The 19,861-nt window shown below is 43.6% G+C and overlaps 1 protein-coding gene across 2 annotated transcripts in view; it reads right to left on the bottom strand.

Moving 5' to 3' along the window:
- The window catches only part of NTAN1 (N-terminal asparagine amidase), a 724,178-nt gene that overhangs the window by 205,287 nt on the left and 499,030 nt on the right, over positions 1-19,861 (bottom strand). For both annotated transcript variants that reach the window (XM_069647129.1, XM_069647130.1), the window contains one exon: positions 14,572-14,625. In XM_069647129.1, coding sequence (XP_069503230.1) covers positions 14,572-14,625 — 54 coding nt within the window. The remainder of the gene's footprint in view (positions 1-14,571; positions 14,626-19,861) is intronic.

The raw sequence follows: 19,861 nt of genomic DNA, 5'->3' as shown, positions 1-19,861 counted from the left end.
TGGCATGGAGAGTTCTCAGGGGAATGGTCATTACTCTTTGTTCTATCTGACACCATCCTTTTTGTGTTTCATCAGCAGCCCATTTCAGCATAGGCGCTATCAGAGCAGCCAAGACATATCTTGACACATCGGGGACCCCCAGTCCCCCTAGAAGCGTTGGGCATGTCGAGATGTTTTTGTATCGTAGGTTTTTTGCTTTGCCAAATAAAGGAGCTAATCTCTGACTGTAATGACTTAAGCATGCGCAATGGTATTTCCACTGGGATCGAGCTCACCATGTACAGTAGTCGGGGGAGCAAAGTCATTTTAACCGCAGCTATGCGAGCGAACCAGGACAGGTCCTGGGCGTCCCATCTGTGCAGGTCCCTCCTTTAACTGTTTCCACAATGGGATTATGGTTGCCCCATGTAGTCCTTAATATCCTGTCGTTAAATGTATCCCTAAGTATTCTATACTCTCCTCTTCCCATATCAGGGGGTATTACTTACTTAATTTCCTAATGTCTCCTGGAAGTTCAGATATGTTTAAGGGTTTGGACTTGGAATAATTTATGGTGAATCCCGAAACCATGGCAAATTCATGTAACCTACCCATCCACCCCAGCTAGCGAAGTCTGGGTGTTTTTCAGAAATAACAATACATCTTCCACAGAGTGCAAGTTTAAGTGTTTCTCTTCCACTCATTCTCCCCTGAATTTCAAGGTTTTGCATAATTCTGATCCCCAGAGGTTCCATTGCCATAGCAAATATTAAGGGGGAGAGAAGGCATCCCTGTCTCGTACCTCTGCAGATTTTAATCTGTGCTGAGGTTTGCCCATTAACCAAGAAATTTGTCGATGGTATTTGGAAGTTTGTTAATATCATTTTAGTAAATGCTGGCCCACATCCAAAAGCCTCAAGTACCCTGCGCAGTTATCCCCAATCTAGACTGTCGAACGCTCTTCGAGCATCCAGAGTCGCTATTGAAAACTTTTGCCCTGTTCTAGTCCCCAAATCTATTTCGTCTATGGCTCGGTATGTGTTATCCTGTGTATGTGTTCCCACAATGAAACCCGCTTGATCTGTATGGATTATATCTGGGAGTACCTTCATGAGTCTGGCCGCAAGTACTTTAGCATCGCTATTTAGTAAGGCAATAGAGCGATAGCTGGCACAATCTGGAGGGATCTTTCCCAGGTTTCAGGATTATTACCATTGTGAAGGAGGGGATCCAGTCCCTCCGGTTTCAGCAAATCCGTGTGGAATCTTTCCATGATTCTGATTTTGTCAGCTTCTGCTGTGCATGGTTTATCTTGCTCATCCCTAAATTGGGCGATGGAATCGATTGGCTTTCCCTCCCTGTGTATAGTATGTTTGTTTAGTGTTCATTTTGGTTTGTGCAGCGGAATCTGCCACATGAGCTTCCAGCTGTGTCCTAACCTTCCGTAGTACCCTCAGTGTTTTTTGCGTCTGATGTTTTTTTGTGATTTTCCACCGCTTCCTTAACTTCACCTTCCATTCTTTTCCTTATTACTGCCTTCCCCCTGACATAAATCATGGACTGGGATATAAATTCTCCCCGGACTACCGCTTTCTCTGCGTCCCAAACTATCTTCCAATCTGTTTCCCCGTTATAATTTTGGTTAAAGAAATTGTTAATTACTTTCTCCATATGTGTTCTGAGTGCAATGTCCCTCAGGGTAAGCTCATTCAGTCTCCAGTATTTCTGAGTCCCTTTGTTTGGTTCAATTTGTAATACCACTGGGGCATTGTCGGATAGGTACTTAACCCCAATTTTTATATTTACCACCTGGGGTACGAGTGCTGACGAGACAAGCATAATTTCTATTCTTGAGTAGCCTTTGTGTACCGCGGAGTAGTGGGTGTAGTCTCTTTCTTCATTATAAAAGAATCTCCATGTATCCATGACCTCTAGGTCTCTAAATAATTTCCCCAGTGTCTGCCTATTCCTTTGGTCTGTAGGGGTGGGTGGAAGCGTTTTATATGGATATGGTCCATCACACAATTAAAGTCCCCCCCCCCCAACAATGACCTCCCCTTCACATTAGCTTCTCATTTTCTGAAGTATTTTTTTCAGGAAGAGGTCCTGCCTCTCATTAGGAGCATAAATCACAATTATTGTGAATTTCTGATCTCCTAGTAAGCCCTTGAGAACCAGGACCCTTCCTTCAGGAACCCAGTAGAGAAATTGCTTTTTAAAGGCCACTTTAGTGCCTATTAAAATTGTGAACCCCCTCTTTTTTGTCCCACTAGAGCATAATATTGCTTGGGGTAGGCTCTGTGTGACATTCTCCGCTCATCCTTGGGGAGGAGATGCGTCTCCTGGAGGAGCACTATAGACGCTTGGAGTTCAATGAGTCTCCCCAGAATCGAGAGGCGTTTTGTCGGTATATTCAAACCCTGTACGTTCCAGGTTACAATATTCATTTCAGCCATGCTCAGGGAAACTTGATACAAATTTACTCTTTCTTACCGCTTTCAACCTCACTTCCATTGGACCTAATAACACTTTGTACCATACAAAACCCATTCCCAAATCCCAAAACACCCTCCCCAACCCCACCTCCCCCCTTTCCCAACTCCTTTTCCCTTTACTCATCCATGACCTGGGTCTTTTTGGACCCCTCCAGGTGTCACTCGGGGGCGTTGGGTCCGATACAACCCGGGAATTTCCCATACGCTGATTTGGTTTTCAAGATAGCCCCTCCTCCTCTCCGTCCGGGCTCATTCCCTCTTAGACTAGTGAATTATTTACCCGCTCTTCAATACTACTTACCCCCCCGCGATATTTCTCACATTTATCTGTCATTGAAGTTCTTGATCCTGTTTACCCCCTTAATTTCTTTCAAGGGCCAGTCAGTTTTACATCCCTTTCTCGCCTCTTGCCCCTGCCCATCCACCATTCCCATCCTTTGGTGTCTTCAGCCGAGGATTTAGCTCTCGTCAGGTGGTCCGTTCGTTCATCTCCTTCTTCCATGTGCATCAGGGTCAGTCCTTCCTCGCATGAGGTGATTCAGTGTTTGCCCACTCACATAAGTAAGAGTCCGAAAAGGGAAAGTCCAATTGTAGGTAATCTTTTGGGCCACCAATTCTTTCGTGAATGGATACATTGACATCCTCTTCTGTAGTGTGGTTAATGCAAGGTCTTGTTATAAATGGATCTGGGACCCATTTATTGTTAGGTTTTGTTGTGAACGTGCTGCTTTCAATATTTCCTCTTTCATAGTGTATGAGGTCAGAGCAACCAGGACGTCCCGGGGTCTTGCCCCGTGTCTTTTTTCCTGGGCCCCCCTCTGTGCACTCGGTCCATTCTTATTTCGTCTGGTTGTGATCCATTCAATAAGCTACTAAAGCACTGTTGCATGGTCTCTTTGAGATCTCTATCTAGAACAGATTCTACCAGGCCTTTTATCGTGATGTTGGACCGCTGCGAGCGGTTCTCGAGGTCCTCTGCCTGGAGTTCCAAATTATGGGTGGCTCGTGCTATCTGTTCAAGTAGGACACTATTTTGCTTGACCTCTTCCGACATTTCCGATGGGCCGTCCTCAGTCCCATCTACTCTGTTCCCAAGATCATTGATATCTTTTCTGATTTCCTGAAACAATGTTTTAGCTCTTCTTTCATCTTCCCAAACTGTTCCTGAAACAATTCCATCTGCTTTCCATTCCTTTCAGGCACTCTTGCAATTCTTCGTTGTTTAAGGCCATGTTGTGGGGGTTTTTGGCCGTCTCTTCTCCCCGTTTGCTTCTCCGTCGTTGATATCTGTGTGTCTTCCTGCTGTCTTCTCCAGCAGCGTTCTAGTTGTCCTCCTTGTGTGCTATCTATTTTATTTTTTGCTCTTGCTGGAGTACTCCTCGATTTTGTCCCTGGCGTCTGGCAGTTGTTCCCCCTTATTCTGTGAACTGTAGCAGATGATGCATATGCACTTCTTCAGTTCTGTTCCCTGGTGTTCTACCTCTCTCCCCGTACAGAGGGGGTTGGGGGATGTGCTTACTGTTTGTGTTATTCAGTATTCCTGGGCGATATATGTCAGGGTGCCTGTGCTGTTGCTTCTTTCTTTTGCCCCTTCTTCACCGCCGCCCACCCCTTGTCCCTCTGTGCTTTACTATTTGTTTCTCCCAGCACCTTTTGTAAATTAGTGTGCACGTCACATTTTCAGTGCTTTAAAAAGGGGGATTTCCCATGTCTTTCCGCAGTTCTTTATTCTTTGCTCCCTCCATGTCGCCACTCTGTTAAGATGGGCCTCCGTTTCCCTTTAGCCTCACATGTGCCACCTCTGCTTTGTTCGATCCCAGCTTCTCACCCGCGTGTGCTCCAGACTTATAATAAGCACTCTCCGGTTTTGGAGGATTGAGTCTTCGGCGTCCGTGTGGAGGCTTATCCCTAAAACAAAACACACGCGTTGCATACTTAGAATTTCATGGGGTACTATGGCTGTTACATGACACACCACCTGTCTGTGCCTGCTTCAGTCTCTGGAATCGGCGTGCTGCAGGTGTTAGCCTCAAATGTTTTTTCTTTCTTCCTACCTTCCGTGCTTCATGGATCTCTTGTTTCCGCAGTGCCGTCTCAGCTTTGCTCACATGCGACAGCGTACCTTCTGTTCTGGTGTCCCTGGGTGTGCTCTGTCTCATCGCGGCTCCGACCTTCCAGGTCTTCCGGGGTCCGAAGCAGCGTATTTCCTCCTTGCTGCTCTTCCTCGCTGCTGCTCTGGTCTACTTTCTATGCCGTTGCTGACAGCTGTTATCGCGGTGTGGTTGCCGGTTTATCTCCTCTCCGCCGAGTCTGCTTTTCAACTGTGGGGGATTGTCGGCCAGCTCATTCTCACGCCTACCCTTCTCCGTTCCATCTCGCAATCCATGCCCAATTCAGCTGACGGGCCGCTGGTTTACCTCCTCTCCTCCCAGTCTGCGTTCCACTGTGGGGGGTTGTCGGGCAGTCGGTTCTTGCACCTGCCCTCCTCCACTCTGCTTCACCTCGCAGTCCGAACCCTATTCAGTTGAGGGACATCGTCAGAGAATGTAGCTACTTCAGCAACTCGCACGCATACTCTGGGGGCGAGATAACCTTTTTTAGTAGCTTTGATTCGCCTGCTTCTGTCTCCTTTAGTTATGGCCTGGAGCGGAGAGCAGAGATGTGCAGCCTCACGATCCGGCAGCCATCTTGGATCCTGCCGTATTTGAATTATTTAAAAACACTTGTCTACAGACCACACCATCCCTCACCAGGCTCACATCTGCTGCCGTGAAAGAAGAAATGAGGCTTTTCCTATTCTAAACTGCTCTCACCAGAGTCTTGTGGGAAAACGTAATGCTCCTAGCCTTTTTTCCTCAGAGTGTAATGCTTCTTTTTTGTTTTTAATAAACCTAAATCTTTGTCCCTCCCTGGATATTTTGCCAAGTAGCTAATATCAATAAACACCTGGTGAGGTGAAAGAGGAGCAACATACTGACTTGACTGGTAATGGCAGCACTGCCCACTGTAAATGCATCACTTTGCTCGTGTCATAAAGGCTTGGCCCGCACTATTGCCTCCCCAATTACTAACATTACAGAGAGATTTAGCACCCCATTAGAACACTGACACTCCGTACGGGTGGAAGCAGATTGATATGCAAATTGTTATTTGACCTTTGTAAAGCACACAGTAAAAAAAACATGGTTTTAGACCCTCCTGACTGGAATACATTTCAACAACCAGTTGAACAATGTTCGTTTTCAGTAGAGGGTCTCCCATACTTTTATTTAACCCTTCAAAAATTGAAAAATTTTGATGGCAATATCTCCAAGATATTGCATGTAAAAATCAGGCATATCATCTCATCTATGGATTTCAAAAAAAGATGTATTTATTTATTTATTTGTGTTCGTTTTACAAAACCTTTACAAAATGAAAACAAGAAATTAAAGCATAAAAATGCAAATCGTAACAATAAAACAATTTGTATCAATGAACAAATCTGCTGACCTATACAGCAGCTGCAGAGCAAAGTCTGTAGCCAAATTTGTCCATAAACATTTTTGAAGACCTTGATCATACCTTCTGCTATTTATGATTGCTAAATATCCTGTCTTTCCAATGCTTACTCACAATCTTATTTTGAGGGGCCTTTAACAAGGGGATTAGAGGGCCTAATGTATAAATCTAAAATGTTTTAGAAATTCGACCACAGAAAATGTCAGAAGAGTTTCGTGTCCTGAGAGGATTCTGTTCCAGAAAAAATCAGAGATCAACCCATCATCATTTCTTACATATTTCCTGAATAGCAAATATCTCAGGTTCGAGGCGCCTTCAAATTCCATCAACAAGTGCCTCAGAGACTGATTTAAGGGATTCTCAGACACTTTATATCATTTCTGTGAGTCTTCCTCTTGTCTTCTCTGTACAAGCACTTCCCCAACTGGTAGTAGGTTTAGCCTTACCCTAAGGAAGTTATTTCTCGCCTGCCTGTCTGGAAATTTTATCCATTATTTCCTTAGGAACACCAACCTTTTGTCCACAGATTGGAAGACATTTGGTCTATTTGCACTTCTGACCTTTGCAATCGTTTTAATACAATCGCCTCTCTAAAAAAATTCTAAAAAATAAAAATGTTCATAGGGTGGACCATCTTTTGACCCAGAAAATGATATGAAAAACTTCTATGGAGGTTTCTGTAGAACTCTTGGAAGTTATGTAGCAATTTCCATTAAAGAGAAACTCAGTTATTGTCTGAGAAAGTTTTCAAGGAAATGTCTGTAGAATTTGCTGAATATGTGCACATTGTCCAATGGATGGAAATCACCCCGCCTCCCCCAACCCATTCCAAGGGCACTTGCCAAAATTCATTGATGCCTCTTGAAAGATATTCCTGAAACAGTTAGCCAAAAGCCTTTAAGAACCCATATGTACATCTCTGGAGAAAGTTCTATGATAATGCTCCAGGACATTCATTCATTGTGCATTGATTTTTGCATGTCTACTGCATAACATCTCCCAACTGAAAAATATTATATAATCCTTTCCCAATAACCACCACTACTATGCACGGTTAGGCAAAGAACCTATGAAATCCGAGTTTCCTGAATAATATGTGGGTTTCTGTGTAGGCCTCACAAAAAATGTTTTGTATAATTACCTTTGAATACAATATGCAAGTCTGGAGATCTGGAACCATCCTACTGTGGGGGTATTGTGGTCCCTGTGGAATGATGGACTTTCTAATGAGGCAATATCTACCTGGCCCTCACAGTTGAGTTCCCTATGGTGTCAACTGCCGGATGTTGGGAAGTTGGGATTGAGACATACTCAATTGTGGTCCGAGATCGGTCTTGAAAGGGCCTGTCATCTGTTTTCAAATGAGAAATGTAAAGAGCTTGAGGAAGTCTAACTGATGTTGGGTAGGTGAGCAGTAAAATGTTTTCAACTATCTACGACTCAAGGGACAGCTCCTGGATGTTAGTTGACAGGGCCAAATACATCAATGAATGCCATAGATTACTCAATACAATACAAGTCATAAACCCCTGCAATCTGGTCCTACAAAGCCAATACCATAACAGAGAAAATAGATGGGGCATATCATGAAGGTCTGATTAGTAAACAAGAAAAGGAATTTTTCACCTTCAGCACCTTCCACACCGGTCTTTTACACCTTACCCAAAAAAACACACTAATTTGTATTGCGGCCCCCTGGCAGACCAATTGCTTCTGGTATTGGATCATTACTTTAATCACTATCAAAATATGCAGACTTTTTTTTTTTAAGACCATTCATCCCCAAAATGAAACCGTACATCAAAGACACAAGTCAAATTATTAACTGGGCTGAGCACTTGAAAATTGACAAACAGGACTTCTTCCCGGCAACCAGGAACAGTCACTTCATACAAACATTCCCAAACTGGAGGCCACAAGAATTGTCTCTGAAATCCTGGGCAGGGAACTTCCTAGAGAGCATCAGAGGAATTAATTGTATAGTGTACAAAAATGGCTCTCACCAATAATTCTTTCCAGTTCAACAAACAGTTTTTTCACCAAACTGGCAGAACTGCCATGGTTGCTTAGGTGAGTGGGCACCACTTCTCTTTGTTTCTTCTTAGATTAAATAATTAAAGATGGAGTTTCAATTAATCTCTATAAAAATATGAGTGGAGTGAAGCCCACTGTATAGTGCCTGCGTGCAGGGCACGCAAAACAGCATCAATGAACAAGAGATCTAGGCTAAATAGCCTTCAGGGTGAGCTGCGCACCCTAATAACCACTCTTTGGTTGTGTACATTTAATTTCCGTATGTGACATTTTTGATGAAGTTGTAACAATATTTTGCATTAAGAAATCGATTGCTCAATATTCAATTGTTCAAGAAATGATGAGTTTTTAATCAAAAAAAGGAATTGCAGATGCAAATAATTGCCAATGCATTCTGGACATCCGACCCAGTAACCACATCAATCCAGTCTTGAAATCCTTATATTGGCTCCCAGCTCCGGTCTGTATCTCCTTTTAAAAATCCCTCTATCCCAGTCCCTGGCTCACTTGACCCGGTGACCTGTATGTCCCTGGCCCTAACAAAAGTATGGACATTACTCGGCACTGCCCATCCATTCCACGGTAACCTCCCACTCTGGAACTTCCTTCCGGGGGTCCCACATGTACCACCACTCGTAGTGCGCCGATGGGCCGAGGCAGGATATGAGTTGATCCGAGACATCTTTGAGCAGGGCAACTTCATTGAATGGCCAGACCTCCCACTATCCCTGAGACAGGGCCCATCTATATGGCTTCAGTACTCATCTCTCCGAAAGACCCTTAAACGCAAACATTCTATGTTCCCAGCGATACCGCCAGATGGCCCTGCAATTGCGGAGCTAACCTCTCCCCCATGCCCACGAGGGGTAAAGTATCCAGGCTCTATACCATGGTTCAAACTAGGACCACCACAGAATTCACCAAACTGAAATACGCATGGGAAGATGACCTTGAGCTGGAAGTGACCAAAGAACGCTGGGCCCATATGTGCGCACACATACATAGGATGTCCTTCAACTCCCGCTTCAAATTAATCCAGTTTAAGGTACTCCACAGGTATCACTATACCCCGAACAGACTCCACCATATGCTTAATGACCACTCCCTAAGATGCCCTAGATGTGGCTATGATACTGCCGACTATATTCACATGATCTGGTCCTGTCCCCGCCTCGCCCAGTTCTGGAATTTGGTATGTGCTACCGTGTCAACTATTCTTGAGCATCCTATCATTCCATCCCCAATGAGATGTCTCTTCCACGACTTTCCCGAACTCTGCCGTGACTCCAAAAAACTGGCCGGCCTCTGCATGTTACTCGCAGTGAGGTCCATTCTACTTTGTTGGCTTCGGCCCACACCACCCACTCACGCGCAATGGCTCAAGGCGGTTACCTGGGCTTCAGACACCAAGGAATCCTGGTCCCTAATACAGCCCACTTACTCGAGACCCAGAGACATTTGGCTTAAGTTTCGATCCTACATGTCTGCTATGGAAACTCCATCAGGAGCCACATCCCCTGCTTCCACCCCCCCTCACTCTAGTCCCCCTTCCTGAACTGCTGTCTCTCCAATCCCGCACCCACTCTGCGTGTATCTCCCAAGTGTATAATCAAACTGTAAGTTGGTCCTGTATACCTGTATTATCTATACTGCCAATGCATTGTACCTGTTTAGTTTGTTGCTCGCCTATGTCTGTGCTGCCAAGCTAAATAAAAAGAAGTTTAAAATGTATAGTTGTCTGGTGTCCTAAGAAGATAACGCTTGGCTGGCATAACCCCTGGTGCTGCTGATGCCTGTGTCTGGAATATTCTCCTCCTTAAGGAATGTTGTTACCCATAAGTGTGAGATCCTACCCTGCCTCCTCCTACCCTGGCCAGCATTTCATCTTGCAGGATCTATTAGGGGTCAAGGTGCACATCCAACCTGGTCTCTGGCCTCGGAACCCTGCACTTATCTGCATTCTGTGGTGCTGCCTCAGTAACAGCATTCAGTGGTCGTTGAGTCTCAGACTGTGTGCTCTCTATTCAGGCCTACAGTCACATTTCTGGGGTCCTTGTCTGCATACTTTTCCCTTGTTGAGGAATGGCTGGGTTCTGGTGTGTCCCTTTCACACATCACGGATTCCCTGCTGCCTCTACTTCCTTGTCCGGCTTACTTTTATATCATGCTTTTTGTTCCTTATGTGTGAACTACTTGATTCCTTTAAGTTGTTGTATTGTGGGTTCCTGTGTGTTCCCTTCATTTTCCACTTATTGGCTGCCCTTCCGCTTGCACTTACCTGATCGGAATGTAACCAGTCTTCCATGGTTGTACTGTGGGCCCTCAAGTGTGCCCTTCTTTTTGCTCCCATTCTCCCTGCATGTAACAGATCTGAATGTTGCAAGTCTGAAGATCAGTTTCTCCCTCTTCATCAATAGTGGTGTGGCAAAGTTACTGCATTTCACGGAAATGGATTTCAATTACATTATGAATTAATAAATGGTGGGCAAGGGAGGCATGGGGTAAGGACACCCATGAGCAGCTAGGGGGACTGCAGCCACGGATGAACAGAGTGGGGAGAATCAAGTCCATACCCTCCAACTGTACATATTTACTTGGTACACCACTTCTGTTTCAGGCAGTGTAAGGTATTCTTTTTTTGGTATGTTGGTGTACCGGTTTTGACTGGTTGCATTGAGTCCCTGCATTACATTTTGCATTTTTATTTATTTTAAACGCACAGACAGTGTTCTCTGGCAGTGCCCAGATGTTGTCAAGCAACCAAGTTGTGTGATTTGCCAGGTAGCGCCCAGCACGCCATGTTAACTACTTTGTGGCATGCCACTGGCTGAATTGGTTCACACGGCGCTGGCCTGCTCCATTCCGTGCTCCAAGAAGAGAAGGCCTACAGGTAAGTAAACAAAAAAATGTGTTTGTTGTGTATGCAAGCGTGCTTGAATGATGTAATGTATAGTGTATGTGTTTACATGCAAAGGACATTTGAGTTACTTTTTACCTGGTGCATGTAGTATGTGTATTTTAGTGTTGGAGCGTGTATTTGCATATCTGTGATTGAGTTGGGGGCTACCTGCCTGGGTATATGTGTGCAGTGTAAATAGATTGCATGCGTGTGTTTGTACGGTGGGGCGAGAGCGGCAAGTTTTGTGCACATTATGCAAATTTGCAGTTGCAAGAATACAAATAATTAAGAACAATCAATCTTGTTGGAAACATAAGGCTGCAGGTTCATCAACCTTTTTTAACAGTATTAATAAAGACACTTCGCAATTCACGGAGTAGCTGACCAAACTCCACAAACTCCTCCATGCTGAATGCTCTATATTATGCACCCCCTTTTATTTCTTACTTAACCAGGCCTTGTCTTCCCAAGTGATTTGCTACAGACCATGACCATTACTAGCATACACTGTATCCATAGCTTCATGATAGTGATATTAGTGACCCACACTTGCTTAGATTGTGGCTGCAGCTTTATGAAGTGGTCTACAGTGACTATTACTGGCATGGATGGGCTGTGACTGCAGCCTCATGATAAAAATGCTTCTGTGTACTGTTAGTGACATAGAATGTACAGGATTTTTTCATGTATTACCCTAGAAAAACAATTGCATGGCTTTTTACACCATGTTTCTCAAAAATGGTGCTGTATATGGCACCATTTCTACACATATTTAAAACATTTTCTCAAGCAGAGGATCCCCTCCCCCCCAAACCGACTAACATTATCATGGGCTTCCTCGCTACTCTCAGTCACTTGCACTAATTTTGGAAAATAGTTAGGGCTCTACACTGAAAAGATTCACCAGCCGTGAATGCCTGTGAATCATTTGGAATCCTGGATTCCCCTCAGAAGCTACCCTCCATGCTGCACCAAAATCTGTCTTCGTCAGGGAATACATAATAATACATTGATGCATACTAGAATCCCAAAACATATCTGGCCCAGTTTGCTCTTGGGAGTTGGGATGAGGGAGGAGGTTGTGGAAAGGGTGAGCCACATAATATAGCCAGTGTACCGTTTCAGTGCTCTCATGTTGGCAGGGTAAGCAAGTCCAGGTAGGGAAGATTAAGAGCCAGGAGGCAAAAGGGTGGGGACAACAATGACCGGTCAGGATCGGGATTTAAGCAGTCCAACAACCTGCCAGCTGTGCTGGGGTGGGGGGATGCACACATCTACGACCACCCATAGTGTAAGTGGGCAGTGCACAAGGGGGTGGGCCCAACCAGGAACAGCCAAACTGTGGTAGGTCATCTCACTGACCAGAAGTGGCAGTGTGGCACCACCTAGCCAGGGGTCCTGATCAGACTGATAACCACACTAAGCCTGCACAAGAGGGATGATCCTCCTCGCCCATGTGCTGAAGATATGATAATAATGGTTCCCTTGTACACATGAAGCGGTTGTGTGCCCCTCCCCCCCTCTTGAAGGAGATTTGGGACAGGGCCCAGAAGGTGACTGATCAGGTCTTGGTGATTACTCTAGATAAGTTACATAGGTCTCACACACAGCAATTTCCCCAACTCTAATTTTGCTCCCATGTGTCATGCTACCATTTTCTCCCTGGTGTCCCATTGTCATTCTGCTCCAAAGTATATCAAAGACATTTCTGTTTCTAGGTGTCCCACTGGGTCTCTGTCCTGTGGAAATTTGCTTTCGTATGTGCCACAGTAGTTTTGCACCTAGAGGTCCCAATTTGAATCTACCATTGCTGTGAATTTTCTCCCATGTCTGACTGTAAATCACCTGCTGCATTTCTGCTCCATATGTTCCATTGTAGTTCTGTTCCTAGATATCCATCCTGGGATTCCACCCATGGAGTGATTTTACCCCAATGTGTATTTGGTACCCACTGCTGCTGGCTCCCGCATAGCTTCCTCATTCTTTCTTCATTGCGATTTACCACCCCTTGTTTTTTGCATAATTTAAGTAACTTTGGGTCTCACCCTAAGTTACTAGAGGAATCCAGACGTGGACCACTTGCTCAATATTCTTAGAGAGGCACAGCTCCACCCTACTGATGAGGCCCAACCAGACCGAAACACATGGCTGGGATTGCTGTTGGTACTCTTGCTCAGAGGAGAATTGCCCAGAATTTCTGTGCTGGACTGCCCCAGGGCAGGACAAAAACGGATGTGTTTTGGATATTTCTTCTCTGTGAAAGAAAGTGAGCTGAAGACTCAGGGTAAGGCTCTCGTAACCGGGACTAATGTCCTGCAGAGGGACTCCCAGGACCCCTGCTTGTTTTTTCCATTGTGATTTAAGGCAGCACTGCCCACTGCCAGGAACAATAGACCTCTTGGTGTGCCTCAACAGGTCTCACTATTACCCTATCCAACATGCACCACTACCAGGGCGTTGGTGCAGCCATAGCAGATGGATGCCCCAAAGGCCCATGGAGGTCTCCAATGACTATACCCGCAATAACGTGCTCAAATCGTATATTCCACTATATTCTACCAGCTAAGTCACCCGCACTGGGTGAACACTGCCTGACAGGCTCCAAACATCAGAAGGCAACAACTCTTCAGCCATGTCACGTGCCACAGTCCTGACCAAGGTATTCACTCACTACGGGCACACACGTTTCCTCTCTAGATACAACTGCAAACACTCAACACAAACTACCTACAAACAAACCCTGCATAGTACTTGTGAACTTCACGCATCAACACAAGAGAAAAACTCTATTGCATTTGACCTCTTTCTCCACTAACACCACATATCCCCCCTCCCTTTCAGATATGCCAGAGCACCAAGAGACCAAGCAAATGTCAGCCAAGAACGATATTAAACACAATAACATTAGGTAGAATTGGTGATCTCTACATCCCCAAAAGAAGTGAATAATCGCCAGAGTAAATTGTGGAATCTAGGCCTTGCTATCATTGGGCAGATGATTATGAAAGACTGCATACATGCCTTTTGAACTTATACAGCCAGAGCGGATTGACTGAATGACCCTGGAAGCGTGAAACAAAAGGGCAATGATTAAGGCCACCCTGACTGATAGACCTGGCATCAAATGGGACCCTTTCTTGACCCTTATTTAATAAGTGTATGGTTCCTTGTTTTTTCTAGTGTCTCTCATTATTGGGATTTCCAGAGGGGGTGGCTATGAATACTTCAAGTGTTGTCCACATATTCTTTATGTTCTTACGTGTTAGAAATGCCAGTAATTATATATACTTAAAACATGTATTGATTTTGAAATTGCTGAGTGGATAGAAAAGAAAATCTTGCAATTGCTATATTATTTTATTATCACAGTAAGCAAATACGCAGGATGGCGGGGATTTCATAGTAATAGTCAACACACAAGTGAATGGGTCCTAGGGAATTATCAACTCAATGGCTCCCACAGAGCTTCCTTTGCAGCAGACTACTACAACAGAGCAATACAAAAATCCCACTTGAACATCTCAGTCACAGCAAGCTGCAACATAGAGGAAATAAATGATAAAATGCAAATCGTGCAAATAGCATTCTTATCAAAACCAATGCAATTGTGCACCATCCGTTGTCAAAGCGTCAAACATCTTGAAATGTGAAATAAGTACTTACCAATCCCGTAAATAATTGGAAGGTGAATGCCATCTTCCACCTTGTCATTCACTTCTGCAACAAAGTAGGAAAGAAACCAATATCTAAAAACATTGCGTACACTTTTTTGCACTGTCACGGTTTACAGTTGGCACACTGCAATGTGAAAAAGAACATACATTGCTTGACGTTTTGTTAACAAAATGTACAGCAGAAACACAGAAACAAAGAGGCAGACCTAAGCTGGTTGGCCAAGGAATCATTTGGCACAGCTGGAGATGTATCTGGTCATATAAACAACTTTAAATGAAGCAGGCACACCTGTATAGAAGACAATTCACATTAAGTCAACCATGCAAATATATCTGGAATGGTGCTGGTATTTCAATCCACTGAAGTGATCATTGTCCTTGTGACAGGTGCAGACAAAAATCGCAGATAGTCTTTCTACATATTTACCTTTCAACCACACATTCTCTGGTGTGCGCGGATGTCCACATACTATGTTTCCACAGTAATCAGGGCATGCAGGAAGGCTGCATCCAGGCCTGCACATTCCAGTTAGCAATTAGTAATGTTGCAAACAGGATCCCTAAGAATCTGTGGTATTGCCAGGTATCTAGTGTTCCACCAAATACCTGGTGAAAGTCACTTGAATGACAAATTGCGTGGTTCTATTAAGCACACATGACATAAGACCTCTAAACCTCCATAGTGTAAACCTTTAGATGAATGGGGAGAGTCTGATTACACCTTACCTAAGTGATGAATACAAATGTCCCTTTTAAGTGATATTTTACATAAAACACATAGAAAATGTTGTTCAGTGATATAAATATTCAAAAAACTTTTCTCTTTAAAAAGCTGTGAATGACAAAACACCAAGCATTACCACAATTCTGGCACATGCAGTAATTTGTAAATTAATTACAATGAGTGCATATTGGAACACATGAAAGAAAAATACAATGAAACGATAACTCTTACTCATACCAACCATCGTAATAACAATGAGTGCATATCAGAACACATGAAAAATAAATACAATGCAACCACAAGTCTAATTCATAGCAACATCGTAATCATAATTGTGTGTGACAACAATGTATTGTGATGCAGAACAATAAAATGCACATTTCCAATTTCATTACATCACCATGAACAAGTGTGTGAAAATATATTTTTGTGCAAGTCCCAGTGCTTCTTCTGTCACTAACACTTCTGACATCAACCAGATCAGTTAATGTTTACACAAAACCCTGAAAAGTCTAATACTCATCCCAACATGTTTCAATCCCCTCAGAAATGCAGGTATTTTCAGCAGGGGCAATTCAGGTTGCAGTTAATGAAATAATTGAATGGATACTGAATATCAGTTCTAGATGGTGACATGTTTCCTCATCACTGAACGACTGGCTGAAACTGGCGTAGCATCTGCATATGTCAACATAAGATCGAAGAGACATTTAAATACTTTAGTAGATGGATATATTTCTATTACCCACTATATCTAGTTAAACAATATTAAATTAAAGTAGGATAGCAAAAGTATGCCATCTCACCTATGCAGAGTTCTGAGTCTATTGAGCCAATTTTACATTTCAAGTGCTTAGATGAAACAGTAACCTCATCAGTAGGTAAGGACCTGATTAATAAACACAAAATGCAAAGAAATTGCACTCACATATAGGGATTGTTAAGAGTGCACTCTATTTATGAGTGATGGGGAGATTGGCATAATATTATATTTACAATCCTAAATTAGGATTTTACACAAATTCCTATGTCACAATAACACTCTGTACAAAATAGAAATCAGGCAAATACAAATGCAAATACGACAATAAAATCAGTGTAGCAATCAAACGAGCAAACAAACAATTTAGACAATAAATAACAGATCAATAGGAATAAGATCAATCAAGTCCAGGATAAAAATAATAATAATAGCAATAAAAGCATGAACAGCACAAACACAATAAAACATGGGACTTTCCACAGTCTGTGCAATTCCAGTCCACGGGGAAGATGTCATCAACAGCTTATTATTAAGAGATACCAAAGGGCAAGCCTCAAATCAGACACCATTACAAAACACATGTTCACCAAGTATGATAGAAAGCCTTAAAGTTGGTTAATAAATCAAGGGTGGGTAGGGGGTGAGGAGGTAGTTCCACCTGCGGTATGTAATTGGTGACCTCTCCATAATCTCAAGTCAGGTGCCAGGCCATAGCCGCTTTCCATTCGTGTTTTAATCTGATAGCAAGGTTTTAACATAGGACCACACTTTAAAGAGTGCAAGCTGAAGTTCCAGGGATTTGGAATTTAAACAAAGATCCCAAAAAGCTATCTCAGTTATTGACTCGTAGTTGTGGACCCATTTCCCGAATGAACACATATATAATTGTCCTAATTTGGGGCAAAGGGTTAGGACATGCCTTGTTGATTCCAACACCCCTACGGATTGACATATTCAACAACACATAGACTCGCGCGGCACCTTCAAACGCAGGCCAGTGATTGCCAGGACAGAGAGTTGATTTGTCTGTAGCCTTAAGATAAACTGCCTCACCTCTGGTGCCGAGCATGACAGCAGGTAAGGCTGGGGCTTTCGATATCTATAGATAACATGAGACACAGCCTCATATCCACTTAACTTGGCCAGATGAATAAAGTTCATGCTCCAATCCCATCTGTTCAGTTTTTGTTCAAAATATTTTTTTTAGTGGATACAGGCCATGTGCTTCCTGTCATCATAGGATCAGTCAATTTCCCCAAAGAGGGATTCATTTAGTTGTTTAAAATTAGACCCCCGCGAGTGTCTCTCAGAATCATAATTGACACTGGCCAGCCCCAGCAATTTACACAAGGGGGCGGTGCGTGCTTTCAGATAGAATATGCCTCTCGCACGTAGCGCCAATTGGCAACAATTAAATGAATGACACTGTTTGCCATACCAAAGTTATGCCTGTTAAGCCCTGGGAAAGAACATTGGATATTATGAATATATTTTGAAAAATCTCTCACCTGAGTTGTTAAGAGTCAATTGTTACAAAATTGCACTGGTGCTCATTGTTTCGAAGCCACTAAATGCGGGGTTTGGCTCCAATGCCATATTGTATCTTACTTGAGAGAAACACTAGACCGTTAAGGCATGCCACAGAATATGTGTGAATGCCTGCCCCAGGCAATGCAAACGACATAGAAAGTAGAGATTCTACAACATGCATGCTGTGAACCACAGGAAGGAACCCGTATATTATTTAATGATGTGGACATGATTGACAACTGGCACTGCATTGGCTCCCGGTGGCAGAAAGAGTCCAATCCAAGTCCCTGCGTCTAGTACACAAGGCTTTTTTTAAACAAGGACCTGAATATCTTTAGGACAAGTTCTCTCTGTATGTCCCAGGCAGACCCTTGAGGTCAGGAGATGCTAAACTACTGGCCATCCCAAAGATAAGTAGGGCCCGCATCGGTCAGCGAGCGTTTTCTCATGCAGCCGGCCGGCTCTGGAATGAGCTACCTGCTGACCTGAGAGCCGTAATAGATAATTTCAAATTCAGGAAAGCTTTGAAAACATGGCTGTTCTAAGGTCCCCAGTTATGTCTCGCACCTTTGGTGCTATTCTCGCGCCAGCATGCCTTCGGGTGATAGTGTGCGTTACAAATCTCATTAACATAGCATGTCCCACTAATAAGATCAGGCAGGGTCAGGCACTTGACCTTAATTACAATCACCTGGTACCTATTAGCTCTCCCCACATGGTTAAAAGGTGGAACACTGTTGCACACTCTGAGCAAGGTGAGGCACGAGAAGGAGTAGTTCTTCCAGGGCAATGGAGAACCAGGTGACCACAGCGACAGACCGAGGGTCAGAGAAATCTTGGACACCCGGCGAGAGATCGTTACCTCCGAAGGGCCTTGAAGGTTGCGCAAGGAAGCCCATGCGGAGAGAAGAGACAAGCCTCTTCTGTTTAAAGGATACCAGCCACCCTCCCGGGTGAACAGCAGAGTTGCGCAGGTGCAACTGCAGTTGTGGTATCAGCCTTGACTTCAGGATCAAAGGGCGAAAGACAAAAATGAATCAACACAGCCGGTGAGTTGATGAGAGGAATGAAAGTCCGGTCTGCGTTAAATGAAACTTTGATGGCAACAGTATCTGACGAATGAAGGTTGCACATGTGCTGATAAGACGCGAGAGAAAGCAAAGCATTGTAAAGAACTGTAAATTAAAGATACAGAGTAAAAGAGTGGTCCGGCAAAAGAAGATTGCCCAATTGAAAGTCTCTGTTAAATGCTGGATGCTGTAGAAGTGGTGGGAAGAGAAAGAATCTGAGATGCAAGATTTAAACTGTTGTTTGGTTTGATCCAAATGATCCCGATGTAGAACATTGTACTCAGTAACTCAACTGTATAAATAACTGTATGTTGTTAAGCTTAACACATTGGGCCGCTTATTGTAACCCACAAGCAAGCCTCCTTAAGTATACTTATAGCGCCTCGTTGCCTAGAGGGCTGCAGTGCGCTTTACAAATCCAAAAATAATTAAATAAATCCTGGCAGAGGGAAACCTGGATGTGAGAGCTATCTTTGAACTTTGAAATAAGCACTGTGCTCGAAACTACATTTACCAAGAGGCTTTGGTGTAGGAGAGAAAAAGTGACGTTTGAAGAAAGAAGGTCGAAGTGGTCATGCCGAGGTAAGAGAAAAAGCCTTGCAGTTACGAAAGTCTTCAACAGCGAAATTGAAAGAAGGTTTGAGCCCGACAGAGGGAAGCCTATGAAGGTGTGATTGAATTTTGGGGAAGGGAACCCCCCACAAATTATGATTGAAAGGTTTGAGCCTGGCATAGCGAAACCTGTACTGAATTGTGGTAACCAGAAGGAAACAAACATTTGTTGAACTATATTACAAGCCAAAAGTTGACCTGGGCTGGAGTGAGAGAAAGCAGAGAGGTCCAGCGGATAAACTATTGACTTTTCGTGGAAGGCCAAGTGAACCCTGGTCCACGAAACAAACTGCATCCTTGTGTCCGAAGCCAGAGAGTGTCGCAAGGTCCAAGTGTGCCACCTTACACGTGCTACAAAACGTGTGGAAGGGAGTTTACTCAGCCATACTGACATTTCTTTTTTAACATTGATTTTCCTTTTTTGCATTACACATTCCCTTTAGAGATGTATTACATTAGAAAGAGGGCAGGTATTATGTGTATTAGTAAAGGCCATTTTATTTTGACTAAGGACTGACTAGTACTGTATTTTCATTTTGTTTGACAGTCAAGGATACTTCCATCTTAGTTATAGGGCAAG

Source organism: Ambystoma mexicanum, chromosome 2q (genome assembly GCF_040938575.1).
Source record: "Ambystoma mexicanum isolate Mex_15411 chromosome 2q, UKY_AmexF1_1, whole genome shotgun sequence".
Lineage (NCBI taxonomy): Eukaryota > Metazoa > Chordata > Amphibia > Caudata > Ambystomatidae > Ambystoma > Ambystoma mexicanum.
This window is presented reverse-complemented; position numbering and strand designations above follow the sequence as displayed.